This window comes from Hoplias malabaricus, chromosome Y (assembly GCF_029633855.1).
Source record: "Hoplias malabaricus isolate fHopMal1 chromosome Y, fHopMal1.hap1, whole genome shotgun sequence".
Classification (NCBI taxonomy): domain Eukaryota; kingdom Metazoa; phylum Chordata; class Actinopteri; order Characiformes; family Erythrinidae; genus Hoplias; species Hoplias malabaricus.
Window position 1 is genome coordinate 64,833,092 of NC_089820.1, and position 15,427 is coordinate 64,848,518.

The following is a 15,427-nucleotide window of genomic DNA, read 5'->3' on the forward strand; positions in this document are numbered from 1 at the left end:
AAAGTGAAATGTTAAATATTTTCATCAGCATATCACAGTGAAAAATATTAAATAAAAAAGGATTGCCCATGTTCTGCTAGACCTATAGCTAAGTAGCTAATCGTAACATGAGCTAGTTAAGGTACTATTAAAACTTTATTGGCTAGTTAGCGTTCCAGCTAATGTAAAGAAATTATAAAGTAATTGCTTTGTTATCTATGGACTTGGGTAATAAATTTTCTCCTCTTTTAACTTAAAATGTTTACAAACATACAAATGTATTTATACAATGCTAAATAACACACATTTATTAGCTAGTTAACCCACTAATAATTTAGATAACTAGCCAAATAATAATAATAACTAGTATCCTTTAATTTTGTGATGTGTTGCTCTGTAATACAAAGCAATTATTTTGCATATAATTCACAGCTGAACAATAGGTTACAGTTCATTTTATGTAGCCATAAATATGTTATAATTGTTATTTTTTTACCTACAAATGTGGAGCTTTACATCACATCTCACACACATATACACACACACACAACCAAATGTCAGTAGCCTGCTTTTCTCAAACTGGTAAAAATTCGTTTATTTTAACAGTGTTTTGTGAAAATGAAACAAACACAAGTGCAAATCTAACACCAGAAACCCAGGGGCAGACGGAAATATTTTCTTTGATGCAGTGTTTCCATGAGCAGAGTCAAAACCTTTATAACTTTGAAGTGAACATGTAGAAATAAACAAATAAAACCTCATACATTCTAAAACAGGACATAAAAGAATCACAACATTTCAAAAACACTATAATATACTACTGAAAATATTATATATCAGTCTGTGACTGTGCCTTTGTGTCCTCTAAAAGAGGTTATAAATTGTCCTTTTCTATTTCAATCACAATGTGTCGAGTGTGTAAGCAATGTCTGTTCAGAACAGAAACAACCATGACGTCTGTTTGGCGAGGAGAAAGAAAGCAGGTTACAGTTATAAATACCCACACTACTGTTCACATACACGTGTCAACACATCAAGGCCAAACACAGGATGAAGAGCCGCACTCACGCTCTTCAATGGACAAAGCACAGGCAGGTGAAGGATGCCGTTTCTCTGCCTGCACACAACAACTGACACTTTGTAAATGGACGGTTTTGGAGAAATGAATGAACCAGGCTTATGGATTTATGCTGCCTTCAAATGCTAACTACTGTAAATATTATAGTAGGCTACTGTTATGCTGCGTAAAGAGCTATGTTGTTATTTATTTGTCCTTGCAAGCACTGTTAGCAACAAGCTATTGCTGTACAGGCTAAATCTGTGTCTTTATAAAATAGTAAATAAAAATTTTGTTGCTGCTACTGTTGGAATGGGTGATTTTGAAAAAGCTAGTTTTTAATTGTTATAAATAAAACTATGGTTGGTTTTCAAAATTTAGAACTTAGAATTGTAACATCTGTTAATTTTACTGTGTACAGTAAATGAAGTAAAGTACGTAGCTAAACAGAACAGGAAAGCTACATAACACGTTACTGAAACTGCAAATATATATTTTTTTCATTGCAATTACAACTTCACAAGTGGGAAACAGGACTATCCAAGAAGTTAGTGAAGGCAGCATTTGTTTAATTTAGCATTCTGTATAGCTGTATATTAAAATGACTATTAAATGACACTTGGAAGTGTACATGAAGTGTGAGGAAGTAGGGAGTATGGAATATGTTTTAGACAGTTTTACAATAGAAAATACAAATATGATAGCTATGTAGCTAGTGCTTCAACAACAAATATTAGACTGTTAGCTAGCTACCAAGCTAATATTTGCAGTCAAGATTTCCCAAATGCGTGCAGCAACTTCTAAATATTTTCAATGGTCTCAGATTCTTGGACACAAAAACTTGATGCTTCCAACTGCACGTGAATGTAGTAGTGTATTCTACTTGTCTAAATATCTAATGCACCACAACTTGAAGTGCACACTTTGTAGAGAACAAGTAGAGACACTGGACATTTAGGTGATGTCCAAAACTATTACGCAAATCTGGAAATTGATTTATAAATATTTAAAATGTATAAAATTCTATATTAAATGTATTGTTTTAAATTGTGCATATTCTGCATATTTCTAGGGCACTATTTAAAGCAAATTTTTGGTACTGAACATGTTTTAGGTCTGTGTATGTAAAGCTCAGATTGTTTTTAATCTGATCATTTCATGGAAGGGTGTCCAGAAATGTGCAAATATTTCAAAAATTCTACTTTTTCAATTTGAAGAAACGTTGCATTAAACTGGAAAATAATGTAGCACAGATGCATTTTCTCTACTGGATTTAGACTCATAGTATATCACACGCTCCCACAAGATGGTCATACACACACACACACACACTCTCTCTCTCTCTCTCTCTCTCTCTCTCTCTCTCTAATATCAAAGTTTGGGTGAAGGACAGCTCCATTTCTACTGTATGAAATCACTCACAGGACCAGATCTGGGCAAAGGTCATCAGTGATAGGGCAAAGGTGGCTACCCTTTCTGAGCAGGGGATTTTGGATACAGCTTACTAAACCATTCCTGGAAATAGTAGAAGCCTTAGGGAATTGTGCCTCGATTCCAACCCCAAAAGACACGCTCACAAATACATACAGGTATAACGCATTTCTGAGCCATGGTCAATAGTTCCATATTTTTCTAATGTAGTCATGCTGGCTCGAGGCCAGTGGTCTATTCAGTCCACCACTGCAGTCCTCTAACACACATCAATGGATTCTGAGCCTTCAGTCCCCCCCTCCTCCCCGACCTCAAAACTCAGTATGATTTAGTGCAAAGTTCTCGGTCTTCTCATGTAAGCACATTCATTTCTCTTGGAAAACACATTCCTCTAATGTTACTTGTGCTCTTTTTAAAAGCACAGTACCATGAGAAGTCTTCATTTCTGGAATGCAATTCTTCCGGACAAAGTTACAACTTTAAAAAATAAATTAATAAAAATAAACTACTGTAGTTGAAAATAACAACAAAGCAAAGCATATTCTGCAATAAAGTATGGCATATTGTCCTTGGTGAAATCCTGGAGAATTTAAAAAGCATCAGTGAGTCAAGATTCAAAGCTCTTTTGCTTTTTGTGATTCTTTGCCACATTTTCCTCCTCCTCCACTCTCTCCTTTATTTTCTTTCTGTTCCAATCTTCTCTTCCCTCCTTGCCCTCAGGTACATTCTATCCATGCATGTGTGCTTGTTTAAAGGAGAGAGGCACGTGAGGTGTCGAAGTAGAAGGTCTTTATCCGTTTTAACTGCATTTACAGTTTCTCACCACCATGTTGGACAGGTGCTCCACCTGAGGATAAAAGATAACCAGATTAAGATCATCAATGCGCAGATTTACTCGTTACACACCCTGTACACAGAGTTGCCAGTTTATTAGAAACACATGCACCTACAATCATTGGCCATTTTATCAGAAAAACATACTATAAGACGTTGTGGTGCTGGTGTGAGAGCATGGTGTAGATCTAACAAACTTTAAACTCAATTAAAGATAATTAATTAATAAGAAATTTACCTTGTGTTGTCTGCCCACATAATAGAGGATTGGAAGGGGGTCCAGGATTTGAGGGACACAGCAAGGCTGGGCAGATGCACCGGGGTTATGGTGTTTGTACAGGGCTAAAATCTTTAGGACACACACACACACACACATGGATAGACAAAGAGGGACAGTTACAAATCAGACATGTTCCATGGTTTACCCAGAGCACAAATAATATTAATTATTTAATGAGTGTTTTGTCTAAATTCACTTTAAGGCCGAATGTCTTTACTTAAATGAAGAGTTTTAATGAATGACAAACCCAACTCTCTGTATCAATGCATTGATGTATTACAGTATTATTATTCGTATTTCGTGCCGTATGACATACAGGCAAACACATGATGCTGTAAAGGACTGGGACAGCTCTGGTCTTTTAAGGGTTAAGAAAGTTCAGTCTTTCTAACAGGGTACAGATGCTATGAAGAGAAAATGCTGGAAAACCCTTGGCATGCTTTCCAGAAACGCTGGCTGTAGGACAGCTCTCAGGTGTTCATCTTCCTCTCTCCTCTCCAGACCGGAGAACACAGTTCCAGCGTTCCAAACATGAGTTTACACTAAGCTTTTTTCCGAAGCCATCTTTGCGCAGGCCTGCCCAAGGCATGCCTCGGACAGGAAATTACTTAAGGAAACGACCGAGGCAGGAAGGGTAAAAAAAGAATAAAAAAGGCAGAGAAGAATGTTGTTTTGGAAACTGCATGTTTGGCTCATCAGGGATTGCTCAGAAAGCCGAAGAGGCCTCAGTCACATGGAACTGTGAGAGAAGGTGTTCTCCTACCTGTGAGTATTTGTTCTCTGCATTCCAGATGTATGTGCAGGAGCCCATGCAGTAGTTGGCGAAGTATCCTTTGGGTTTGTGGATCCACTTCCAGCCCAGATCCTTCCGGAAGTCAATATAAAGTTTCCGCATGCAGCAGGTCTCTGTTTTCCTGTCAGGAGCATCAGGAAAAAAAGAGGAGAGTGATGAGCAAGTCTTATGTAGCTCCAATATGTGAACACAGTAGCTTTTCGACGTGAATAAAAAATGAGGAGATCATAGGCATCTTGGTTTAGATGTCAGTGTATGTGATATTTGTGTATATTTGTTGGTCTTAAAACCTAAATATTAAAGTATTTCTAGATGTTTTTATGAGAGAGAGACTCACTCATCGCAGGTTTCCTCAGTGCCAGTGGAGCGTTTTTTGCGAGTGGAGCTGGGGGTTGTTCCATCCGGAGGAAGAGACATGGTTAAAATATATGGTTTCACCATAAGATTCGCCAGGTCACTTTTGTCTCCTCTATCTGTAGAAATGCCTGAGAATATGTACAAGATGAAATCAGAGTTTTCTCTAGTTTTTTTTTACTTTACACTACATTTTAAATTCAGGTCCAGAGCCCAGAGCTCAGGCTCAGACCAGATTTGGAGTTCGCATCTAGGGTCAGATTCCTCTCTTATTTACTCTTACGTCAGTGTGAAGAACAGACCCTAGATCAGCACAGACTCCCTGACTAGGACTTGTGTTCAGTACACTGGTTTAATTTTGAGTGAACTTAGTAAATGTGTGCTTTTGTGTATTTTTATGGCTTCAAGAATCATCTATGTCCAGTTTTCAATATTCGTTATTCCTTAAAATTTAGCAGACTCTTTGTTACAGGACCTTTAAGATGAAGTCAGGGCTTTTTGACTCCTTATGACCTCAGCGCCGACAGGTGAAGCTAAACTAAGCAGATATATGTAAATCAGGTGAGTTTCTCTGAAATAATTATCCATTAATTTCTTCAATGTCTGTAAGCAGGATCACAGTGGGTCCTGAGCCCAAAGGAACACACACTGCAAAGTGCAACAGTGAAATTATTAAAACTGTTTTGTTTCATCAACGAGAAAAAGATAATCAGACCTGAAATATCAAAGTTGATCTTCTTCTCGGTGTTCTTACAGTCACAGTAGAGCTTCAGCACTAATACCCTCTTGTCCGCTCCTTCCAACACAAACACAGGGGCAAGGCATGAACACACACCCAAATCACAACATCCTGCCACCGCTCAGATGGAATTAATTTGTGAATGGCCTTGTGGATTTTAATAGGTTGGCAATAGTAGACCAAAGTAACCCCTATAACGGTCTGTTTACACTGAGTGAACTTTTGAATTTCAGACGTTAGTCCATCTGTGGCTGCACAGTATCGGCTCTCCTCCACCTCATTCATTTTTGGCAGGTTTCTGACCACAGGAGTGCTGTTATTCGGATATTATTATTTTCAGCACAGCAATAACCCTGACATGTTACTGTGAGTGTGTGTGTGTGTGTGTGTGTGTGTGTGTGTGTGTGTGCTGGTATGAGTTCATTCCCCACAGTGTGTCGCTGCTCAGAGTGGATGTTTTTGTGTGAACTGAAGAATATAGTAAATGTTTTATGAGAAGGTGTATCCAAATTTCTAATACACGAAGGAGCTATAAAGTAGGTGGAGCTCATAAAGTGGCCAGTGAATGGACGCATAAGGTGGGTGTCTGTACAGTAAAGAGATCAGTGTGTGGAAGCTAATTGTGATACTGCATAACTCGACTCGTTTTGCTGTGTGTTTCTTGTTTATCAGATTTATAATTAGCATATCGATCCACTGCATGTTTGAGGAATGGACCACAGCTGATTGAAGGGCAATTGCCCTTTTTAAAAACAACACTAGGTAGGATTTTTACATTAAAATTACAGCATTAAAGTCATTGAGATGCTCTTCTGAGCAGAAATAGAGAAAACAGAGCCTCTGTCGTTGCTGCTCTTGGCTCAGCACTGAAGAAACTGCATTACTTATCTTCTAGTCTACCTTTAAGGTATAGTATACCAGGCTTCTCTAATAAGGTCTTATGGCTGAATGTCATCAAATCCTCACAGATATGTTTCAGCATCTAGTTTAAGGCTTCCCAGAAGGGGGAATAAGTTCCCTCCATTTCAGACGGTAATGGGTGAGTGCATCAAAGCTGTTCTTCACTGACCTGGAGACTCCAGCCATGACTGGACCGTGGCTGTGACGTCGTAGGAGATCCAGCGATTCGAGTGGTTTAAGTAGATGATGTGGGAGCTGAGGTAATTTACTTGCTCTACCGAGTCCCGGTAGAGCTCCAGTCTCTCCCCTGAGCCAGGCATAATTTTGGGGTTCTTAATGAGGATACGGAGCTCAGCTTTGGACAGCAGCCTGTAGTTTGTGATGGTTTTGTTAATCTCCTTCATATCGAAGAACATATTTATTGAGTTTAAAGAGTCGTTTTTCGATCCTGGATGGGAAACAGAGAAAAGACCATTACTTCATATGGAGTGGATATATAGCATCATATACAGTGAAGTATTTCAATTATAATAAGTACTGAAGTAAGAAGGAGAAAAAGAAACAGCAACTACCTGGAGCACCAATTCCACTGCCTAGCAATAACCTGTACAAGGTGGATCGGCTACTCTAAAGTGTCCTTAAGTGTGTGAGTGTGTGTCACCCTGTGAAGGACTGCCACCCCCTCCAGGGTATGTTCCTGCATTGCCCCCCCCCCAATTATAACACACATTGCAACTACAATACACAGCAATTTCACCAGGGTAAAATCAACACAAATACTGTACAAACGTAAACTTGTCCACAATTTGAATTTGCTGTGTCCTTTATCAGAATTAATTTGGAACTTAAATAATAATATTGATGAACCCCTGATTTGCAGCTCTTTACCAACACAGATGACTCAAGTCGCTACATGCTCGGCTAATCCTCCTCACACTGTGGCCCTGAAAGCTTGAAGGCAGAGGGTCCGTAAGAGCTAAGGACTTGCTTTCATCAAACACTGCTGCATAAAACTGTGAATCCCTGTCTGATTCACTTCCCCATAACCACAAAGAGCTACCAGAGAGGAGAGGGTGATACATATCCTGCTGGACACACAGCTGGCCTAATGAATGGCCTAATGGCAAGCACCTGTCGCTGGGACTCTGATACTGCAGCAGACACCAAATCTCTAGGTGCCACCTGTTCAAAGTACCGTGCAATTTACTCTCTTACTGTTATGGACAACAGTGCATGCTTTGGCAGTTAATAGTGCAAACATTGTACTGACGGCCTTGTAATTTACTAAGCTGGGTGCTATTAGCCATCTGAGTGGAGAGGTAACTGTCCACTAGTTTTTACGCTGCTCTGAAGTTCATACTCACAGTAGGACGTGATTTATCTTTGGTTATGTTGTTTTTGGGCACAAACAAAATGGACAAATAAGGAATAAGCTTTAAGGCAGGGGTGAAGAACCTACGGCCCGTGGGTTTTATATGGCGCTTAACTGTATATGGCCCGCCAGGTATATAACATTTTTATTGACTATGTTCTGGCTTTCTGCAAAAGCCATTGATTTTTATGCAAATAAAATGAGCGCTTTTCAAAGGATCAAATTTGCTGTAAGAACTATGACCACAACTTCACCCTAGAGCTACGTATGTGGTGTCAATAAAGTTCAGTTTCAGAGAATGTCTAAGTGAAGGAAAGTTGATGATGAGTCTCTGGACTTTAAAGACAGACCAATATTGGGTTGCTTTTGCAAGCGAGTGTGTGGTGAGTGAACAGAGCAAGAAGTTCAGAGCATGTTTCTAAAGGAGGACTATGCTGGTTCTTACCAGATCTGTAAATATTAATTTGGGTTCCGCACCCCACTTTAAAGGGTAAGTTTAAGTTGTGGTACCGTAGGGAAATAAACAGCAGAGGATATATATTTGAGCTTGAATCATTGCATCATATCTCCTCATTTAAGTGTTCCTTATGTCTTCATAATTACTTGCTGTCTAAAATATCCGTAGCTTTATGATTAAAGAATGTATTAAAATTTAATTTCAATCAATTTTGATTTTTTTTAAATATTTACATACGACCAGCAACTTCTGACAGTGTAAATGGCAAATCTGTCAAAAAACAATAGAAGACAATAATAGAGATTCAACTCGTTGTTCCAATGATGACAATAAAATAATCTAATTGCATTTAATAACAGCTGTTGTAACAAAATACTATTCAGGAATGGGTTTCGAAAACAACAATATCCAGCTCTAGTAACGCTAAGAGAAACAGCCTAAGGAACAGAATAACAATGAACAAAAGAGAGAAGAAACGAGAAGGGTTCACTTTTTTAAGCATATATGTTTTTGCAAAGTGGGAGGAAGGAAACTACAGAAAGAGAACAAAGATATTGTAGCACAGCACACAACACCAGTTGATGTGACTGAAAATTTACACTAAAAAACTTTCTGTAAATTGATTTAAATTAAGTTTCTATATAAAAAAAACCTCTGTATTTCATTAAAATATATCATTTTCACTAAAATATAATGGGATTACATTATTTATTACTTCATGGAGCAAAACCTATCCTCTCTTAGATCTGCCCTCCACAAACATGCTTGTTTTAACTGGATTATTCTTTCTGCTTTATATCAAAATAAAAATCCTGCAGGTTAGGATGTCACAGGAAGCTAACACACACAAATAACATACAAAGCAGACACAGACAATACAAAAATACAGATTTGAGGATGTATTCTTCATTCATTTATTCATTCATTCATTCATTATCTGTAACCCTTATCCAGTTCAGGGTCGCGGTGGGTCCAGAGCCTACCTGGAATCATTGGGCGCAAGGCGGGAATACACCCTGGAGGGGGCGCCAGTCCTTCGCAGGGCAACACACACACACACACACACACACACACACTCACTCACACCTACGGACTTTTGAATCGCAAATCCACCTACCAACATGTGTTTTTCAAGCGTGGGAGGAAACCGGAGCACCCGGAGGAAACCCACGCAGACGCAGGGAGAACACACCAACTCCTCACAGAGTATGTATTATCATACCTTTATATACATGAATAATGTGTGCAGTGCAAATATTATGTAAAACCTTACCACAGGAATTGTAAAGTAGAAAATTAACTGCCAAAACAAGTATTTATTGTGAAATGTTACTTGTATTATATTACCCCCAGCACCCTTAAATAATCCCAATTTTATTAAACTATATTAGATCATCAAAGCTGGAAAAAGCAGGCAAACAGAACCACATAAATATGTTGATGTGGCTGAAAAAGTGAACTCAAATTTGGGAGACAGAGGAACGTGCTCAGAAAAGGTAAAGAACACGGAGGACTAAAGAAAAGCTCAGCATTTGCCAAACCCCATATACACATCTCTGTCCCAGCCTGTCTTCCTCTGAAATTACCAGCTCCAAAGCTTAATTACACATGTACACTTGGCAGTTAGCCACTACAAGCCATAACTTTCTGTTCTGAGAAGGAATTCACATATAACTTATACATATGATAGGACACGCTGTAGAAGCTAAAACAAACATTCATGCCTCTTGCTGTAGTTACATGATATTTCAGGTCATTTGTGGCCTTGTGAAATCTATAGTTGAGCAACTCATATGGTGCAATTTTGGTTCAAACACTAACATAAACTTGAGCTTGACATGTCCAGGGTCCTGTTCCAGAAATCTTTTTTAAAAATACAGTCAGCCAGTTCAAACTAACACATGTAAAAATAAAAGCTCAAATGACAAGACAGAATCTTTATTACACAGATTTCTTGTTAAATTTGTGTCACTAGGGTTCACACAAATCAAACTTCTTAGTCAGTAGTATGTTTAAAACAATATAGGATTTGTATTTTATTCTATCCACCAGCCGTTTTCTCCTGTGGAGCTTCCACTTACGGATGGCTATGGCATATCTTGGGTTGAAACTCACAAACTCCACATGCTGGGGTGAATGATTAGAAGTCTTTTAAAACGCACAAATTTCCATGTCCAGTAATCTTTACTCTATTGTAAAACGTCATTGTTTTATGTTTCTAAATGTTTATATCACATTTATATGTTTATTTGCAGTAAGTCCAACACAATCTGCCTCAGTAGGAAAATAAATACATAAATAGTTCTGCTATTTAATTAGAAATTTCTTAGTTAACTATTAAGCATCAAATAATATGTTCACAAAACAACAATCTGTCTTACGCGGACACGGGGAGAACACACCACACTCCTCACAGACAGTCACCCGGAGGAAACCCACGCAGACACAAGGAGAACACACCACACTCCTCACAGACAGTCACCCGGAGGAAACCCACGCAGACACAGGGAGAACACACCACACTCGTCACAGACAGTCACCCGGAGCAGGAATCGAACCCACAACCTCCAGGTCCCTGGAGCTGTGTGACTGCAACACCTACCTGCTGCACCACCGTGCCGCCCAATAATAATAATAATAATAATAATAATAATAATAATAATAATAATAATATAGTATGTGGATAGACATTATTTATAATAATAATAATGTGCAATATTATTATTATTATTATTATTATTATCATACAAAAGTGAATAGCTGCTCTTTCTGTCTATAGGGTTTGGTTTAGGACTGTAACATACTGTCTTGTCTTTTTGTTGTTGTAAACAGACTGTAAAAAAACCTATTACCTATTTTTTTAATTTTGAAAATGGGATTAATTCATAAAAACACTTTCAATGAACAACCTAAAGTAACAGTTTCAGCAATCCAGATAAAAAATAAATGTTTCCTAAATATAAATAAATAAAGTTTCAAGATTTACAGTGTTTCAAAATGAGCGTTTTCACAATATTACAGTACGCAGCAGAATAAAGCTGAGTGGACTAATGAAGAGGAGGAGTGTAAACTGTAATGAGATACTCTTCAGTAATAACCTTATCATTTCCACATAACGAAAAATGAAATACCCTTAAGGCTTTTTTTTTTTCAGAACCAAAATATTTTCAGTTGTCACATGCCAGCGCATAGCTGGAATATCTTGAAACAGAGAAGGCTCCTTATGCAGGGATTTCCCTTTAGCTATGCTAAATATCAAATGCTTACGTCAGTATTTGATGTACATAATCAGAGAAATGGACGAGCGATAGCTTCATAATCAGAGAAATAATTTCAAGGAGACATAAAAGTGTGTAGGTTTTTTTTTATTTATATATTTAATTTTCTTTTTTATATATCGAGTAATGCACAGAGTAGATAACAATATGTCTTTGTAAAGGAATTGTTAGCCAAACTCTACTATGACCCTGTTTACAGCTGGTCAATCCATGTGTCTAGAATATCAGGATTGTATGTGGATAGACATTATTTATAATAATAATAATGTGCAATTACTTGTCGTTTAATACAACAGTGGCAGTGAACACACACACACACACACACACACTAATGCACTAGGAGTTGTGAACACACACCAAGAGTGGCAGACAGCCATCCCCAGCACCCGGGGAGCAGTTGTGGGTTTGGTGCCATGCTCAAAGGGCACCTCAAGCCGTGAAATGAGGGATGAGGACAGAGCTGTATTGTAGCCAAAAGGTATGGAAATTCATCATTCTTTCCAAGTAACATTTACGAATCTGTACATTTGTGAATACAGTACATCACAACAAACGTGATCTATGGAGAGGTACAAGGAGGCTGATCATGGAGGTTGCACACGGTTGCTACCTAGACCAAACTCAGCTGCATGTATCATCTTATACAGCAATTGATTATCAAAGAGACTTAGTGGAGATGCTTTTAATCAAGTGTAAATCTTATCAGGATGCAATCCACTCACTAGTCTCATGAAACCATCAGGTCTCTGGGGTCTAAAAGTTCTGAGAATGCTACAGTCCACAAACTGATTGTAGCTAAGAGTAGGTTAGCTTAAATTACCTTAATTGTAAGTGAAATAGATCTTAAAAATAAAGGTGCTACAAATGTTTTGTTGAGTGAAGCCATAGAAGAACCACATTTGGTTCCACTCAAGCCTAAGGTCCTTTACACATTTCAGATTTAATAGCAAAATAGTTCTTTATGGAATCAAAAGTGATTATTCTATGGCATTGTTCATTTGAACCTTTTGTAGCAGCTCTGTTTTTAAGAGTGTGGTATTATTTTGACAGTGTGTATGATTATTTTATGGAATGTTTCCTCACTAGCTGTAGTTTGACACAAATCTCACCATCTCACACCACACATGACATTCTCACACTGACATTTCCCCTTTGCTTTCTTCTCTGTAAAATGTATTATTTTTAAAATGAAGGAACAAGAGTGCGTGTAATAACAAATCACTGTGATGCGTGTTCGTGTGGAACAAATTATCACAGTGATTTTGAGGTCAAAGGTCTAACCAGCTGAGCATGACTTGAACAAGGCTAAAGGAACAAATGCAAGACACTGAAATATGTGCATTCACCTAGAATATACTGTTAAATATACTCGATCGTCACTGTCCAAATCACCCTCGTATATTTAAATTGTTTTGTTGATTTGTATGTTGTATTAACACAGCAGCTGTCTTTCAAATTTGGTGAAAAATCAATGAGGAATGGACCAATAGAAATGCTCCAAACTTACATGGAATAAAAAAATTAAAGAAGGCTTTTCTCCTCCTGTTATAAAGTTATTATTTAAGTGATGGACGTTTTTCTTTGGAGAGCGACAATATATGTTTCTGACTATTTCATATATGATACATGTTTAGAAAACTATGTTACTGATTTCAGCTAATGAAACTGCTTCTATGTGTGGAAAATGTATGTTTCCATATACTGCCTCTTCCACAAGCTACAACCTTAGGCTTCATAACATGGTAATTACACTCCAGTCGCCCTCCGTGGATAAACATTGCCCTGACATGCAGGACTTTCTCTACAATCCACTGTAATTGTCGAAGTTAGTTAGCGCCTACACTTTGCCATGACTCATTGAGCTAGCATGATTACCTGTCAGAAGTTACGCTAACTCAAACGTCAGTATACAACTGATAAACACAAGCAAAAGACTTGTCTTTTGACTCTCGACAATGACAAATGAAAGACGTTGAGTCATTAGTCTAATGCTGAAGGCGGAAAACCGTCTGGTGTATTTAGCAACTGTACACAGTTAATTTGTCTTGATTGGGAAATAGCCATAGGTATTTGTGGCAGTGCCGGTGGAAAAAGTCACAGGAGACAGGCAGCTTTTGTTGGTGGGTGGAAAGAGGTTTATGTGTGTCTGTGTGTGTGTGTCGGCCTACGTTCAGGTAAATCAGGACAGCTGTCCTAACAGGCTCAGAGACAGGCCTATCATTATAGACGGGCGAAGCCACGTTCCAGCAGGCTTAAATACCAGCCTCCAAAGCACACTTCTCACTCCATCCACATTCATTCACCCACCCATCCATCCGTCCATCTCTTTCTCTCTTTTTCCCATGAACTCAATGGCCTTCACCCTTTTTCCCCAATGGCCCCTGCACATTGACTGCTCTGCTGAATTTCTTGCTGGTGATGGCTGGTAATACATACAGTCGTGATTGTGTTTGACTGATTTTCTAAGCGATATTTTCAGGGAGAAAGCTTCAATATGCTACATGCTTTATTATTGATCTAATAATAGTTCCAGCTGCTCAAACTCAAAGAAACTCAGAAACTCTGAAGCTAGGGACTCCCTGGTGAAACTCTAACCCAGAGAATCATGGAGGCCATACCCTTAAACGAGGGGACATTTGCGCCCTGCAGGACCCTTGAGCGAGGGGACCCACCAGATATGGTCAGCAAAAGGATTTTGCTCAGTTGGTAGAGCAACGGTCCATGAACAGCACAATAGCTGATTGCACCCCAGATTTCAGCCCAAACTAAAAAAAGAAGGGTGGTCTTATTTCACAGAATGTGCATTGGTAGATGTCTACAAACCCAAAGTAAAGTTCCATGAAAAGTGAGGTTTTCCAAACATGTCCCCTACAACAATTAATGTCTTGCTACTCTACAACAAACACTGTAACTCGACTATAAATTAAAGATATGTACATTTCTAGTTGGCCCTGAGGGTTCCTCACCACTCAAGTCTTATTCTATCATTGTGCACTAAACAGAAATGGCAGATCACGTCATTAAATCTCAAAGTCCCTAGGTTTTGTTATGACAGGAGTGTATGAATTCTCACAGCAGGGGTGGGGGATGTCTGAAAGACAAAATACAGCACCACTTAAATTCTCACGGCTGTGAACACATTATGAATCCCCATTATTCAGGATAAAGAAAGGCGAGGTTTAGTTTACAATATCATAAAGTAAATTAACCCACAGTGAACACATCTCTTATATTATTTACACATCATGAACTGGACTGTGGTCTATATCCATCACCCATGCTTATAGCATTCCAGGAATTTGTGACATCTATTCCAACATCCCAGCAGCCTCAGCAAAATCTGGACTCTGTCTATTTCTGGCTCTGTATAGAATTTAATGCTAAGAACACTGGCATGAATGGAATCAAAGCAAGTGTCCCGTCGCCAATTACGGCGCCATTTCTGTACGCAACAGACAAAACCTAAACCTCCTGACAGCCTTTCACACACAGACACTTTTACTCTCCAGTGAAAAGTGCTATGAAACAGTCCAACACCTACTAATTAGATGTGGTTTTTATATGCAATTACAGAAGGAGGTAATGGAGCCTTAGAAGGAGTGCTGAGAAGGCAAAATCTCCAGAGTTCCCAGAGGGCAAAAGGGTGAAGAGACGTGTTAGATTTAAAAAATACAGAGCATACATGTTAGTTTCACTTATGGTAAAAGTCGTTTCTGAATAATGAGCAATTCTCTTTTATATCTTTGGATGTTTCCATGGAGTTATGTTTCTGTGGCCGTACTTTTAAAGTGCTTTTAGTACTGATGTAGGGAGGGCCTCTATTCTGTTTAATTGCCTTCACTCGAAAGTCCAACCATGAGTGAGGGATGCTAAGCAGCTGTAGGCGGAATAGGTGGATGTAAGTTGTTTTTGCAGCACCACAAAAAAGAGGCTTGCAATCTGATAGAGTGTGT

At 38.5% G+C, this 15,427-nt stretch overlaps 1 protein-coding gene across 2 annotated transcripts in view; it reads right to left on the reverse strand.

Moving 5' to 3' along the window:
• Positions 1-545: 545 nt before the first annotated feature.
• The window catches only part of LOC136679392 (transforming growth factor beta-1 proprotein-like), a 23,712-nt gene continuing 8,830 nt past the window's right edge, over positions 546-15,427 (reverse strand). For both annotated transcript variants that reach the window (XM_066657894.1, XM_066657893.1), the window contains 6 exons: positions 6,537-6,815; positions 5,444-5,524; positions 4,712-4,859; positions 4,345-4,495; positions 3,540-3,650; positions 546-3,314 (listed from right to left, as the gene is read on the reverse strand). In XM_066657894.1, coding sequence (XP_066513991.1) covers positions 3,267-3,314; positions 3,540-3,650; positions 4,345-4,495; positions 4,712-4,859; positions 5,444-5,524; positions 6,537-6,815 — 818 coding nt within the window. In that variant the 3' untranslated portion in view covers positions 546-3,266. The remainder of the gene's footprint in view (positions 3,315-3,539; positions 3,651-4,344; positions 4,496-4,711; positions 4,860-5,443; positions 5,525-6,536; positions 6,816-15,427) is intronic.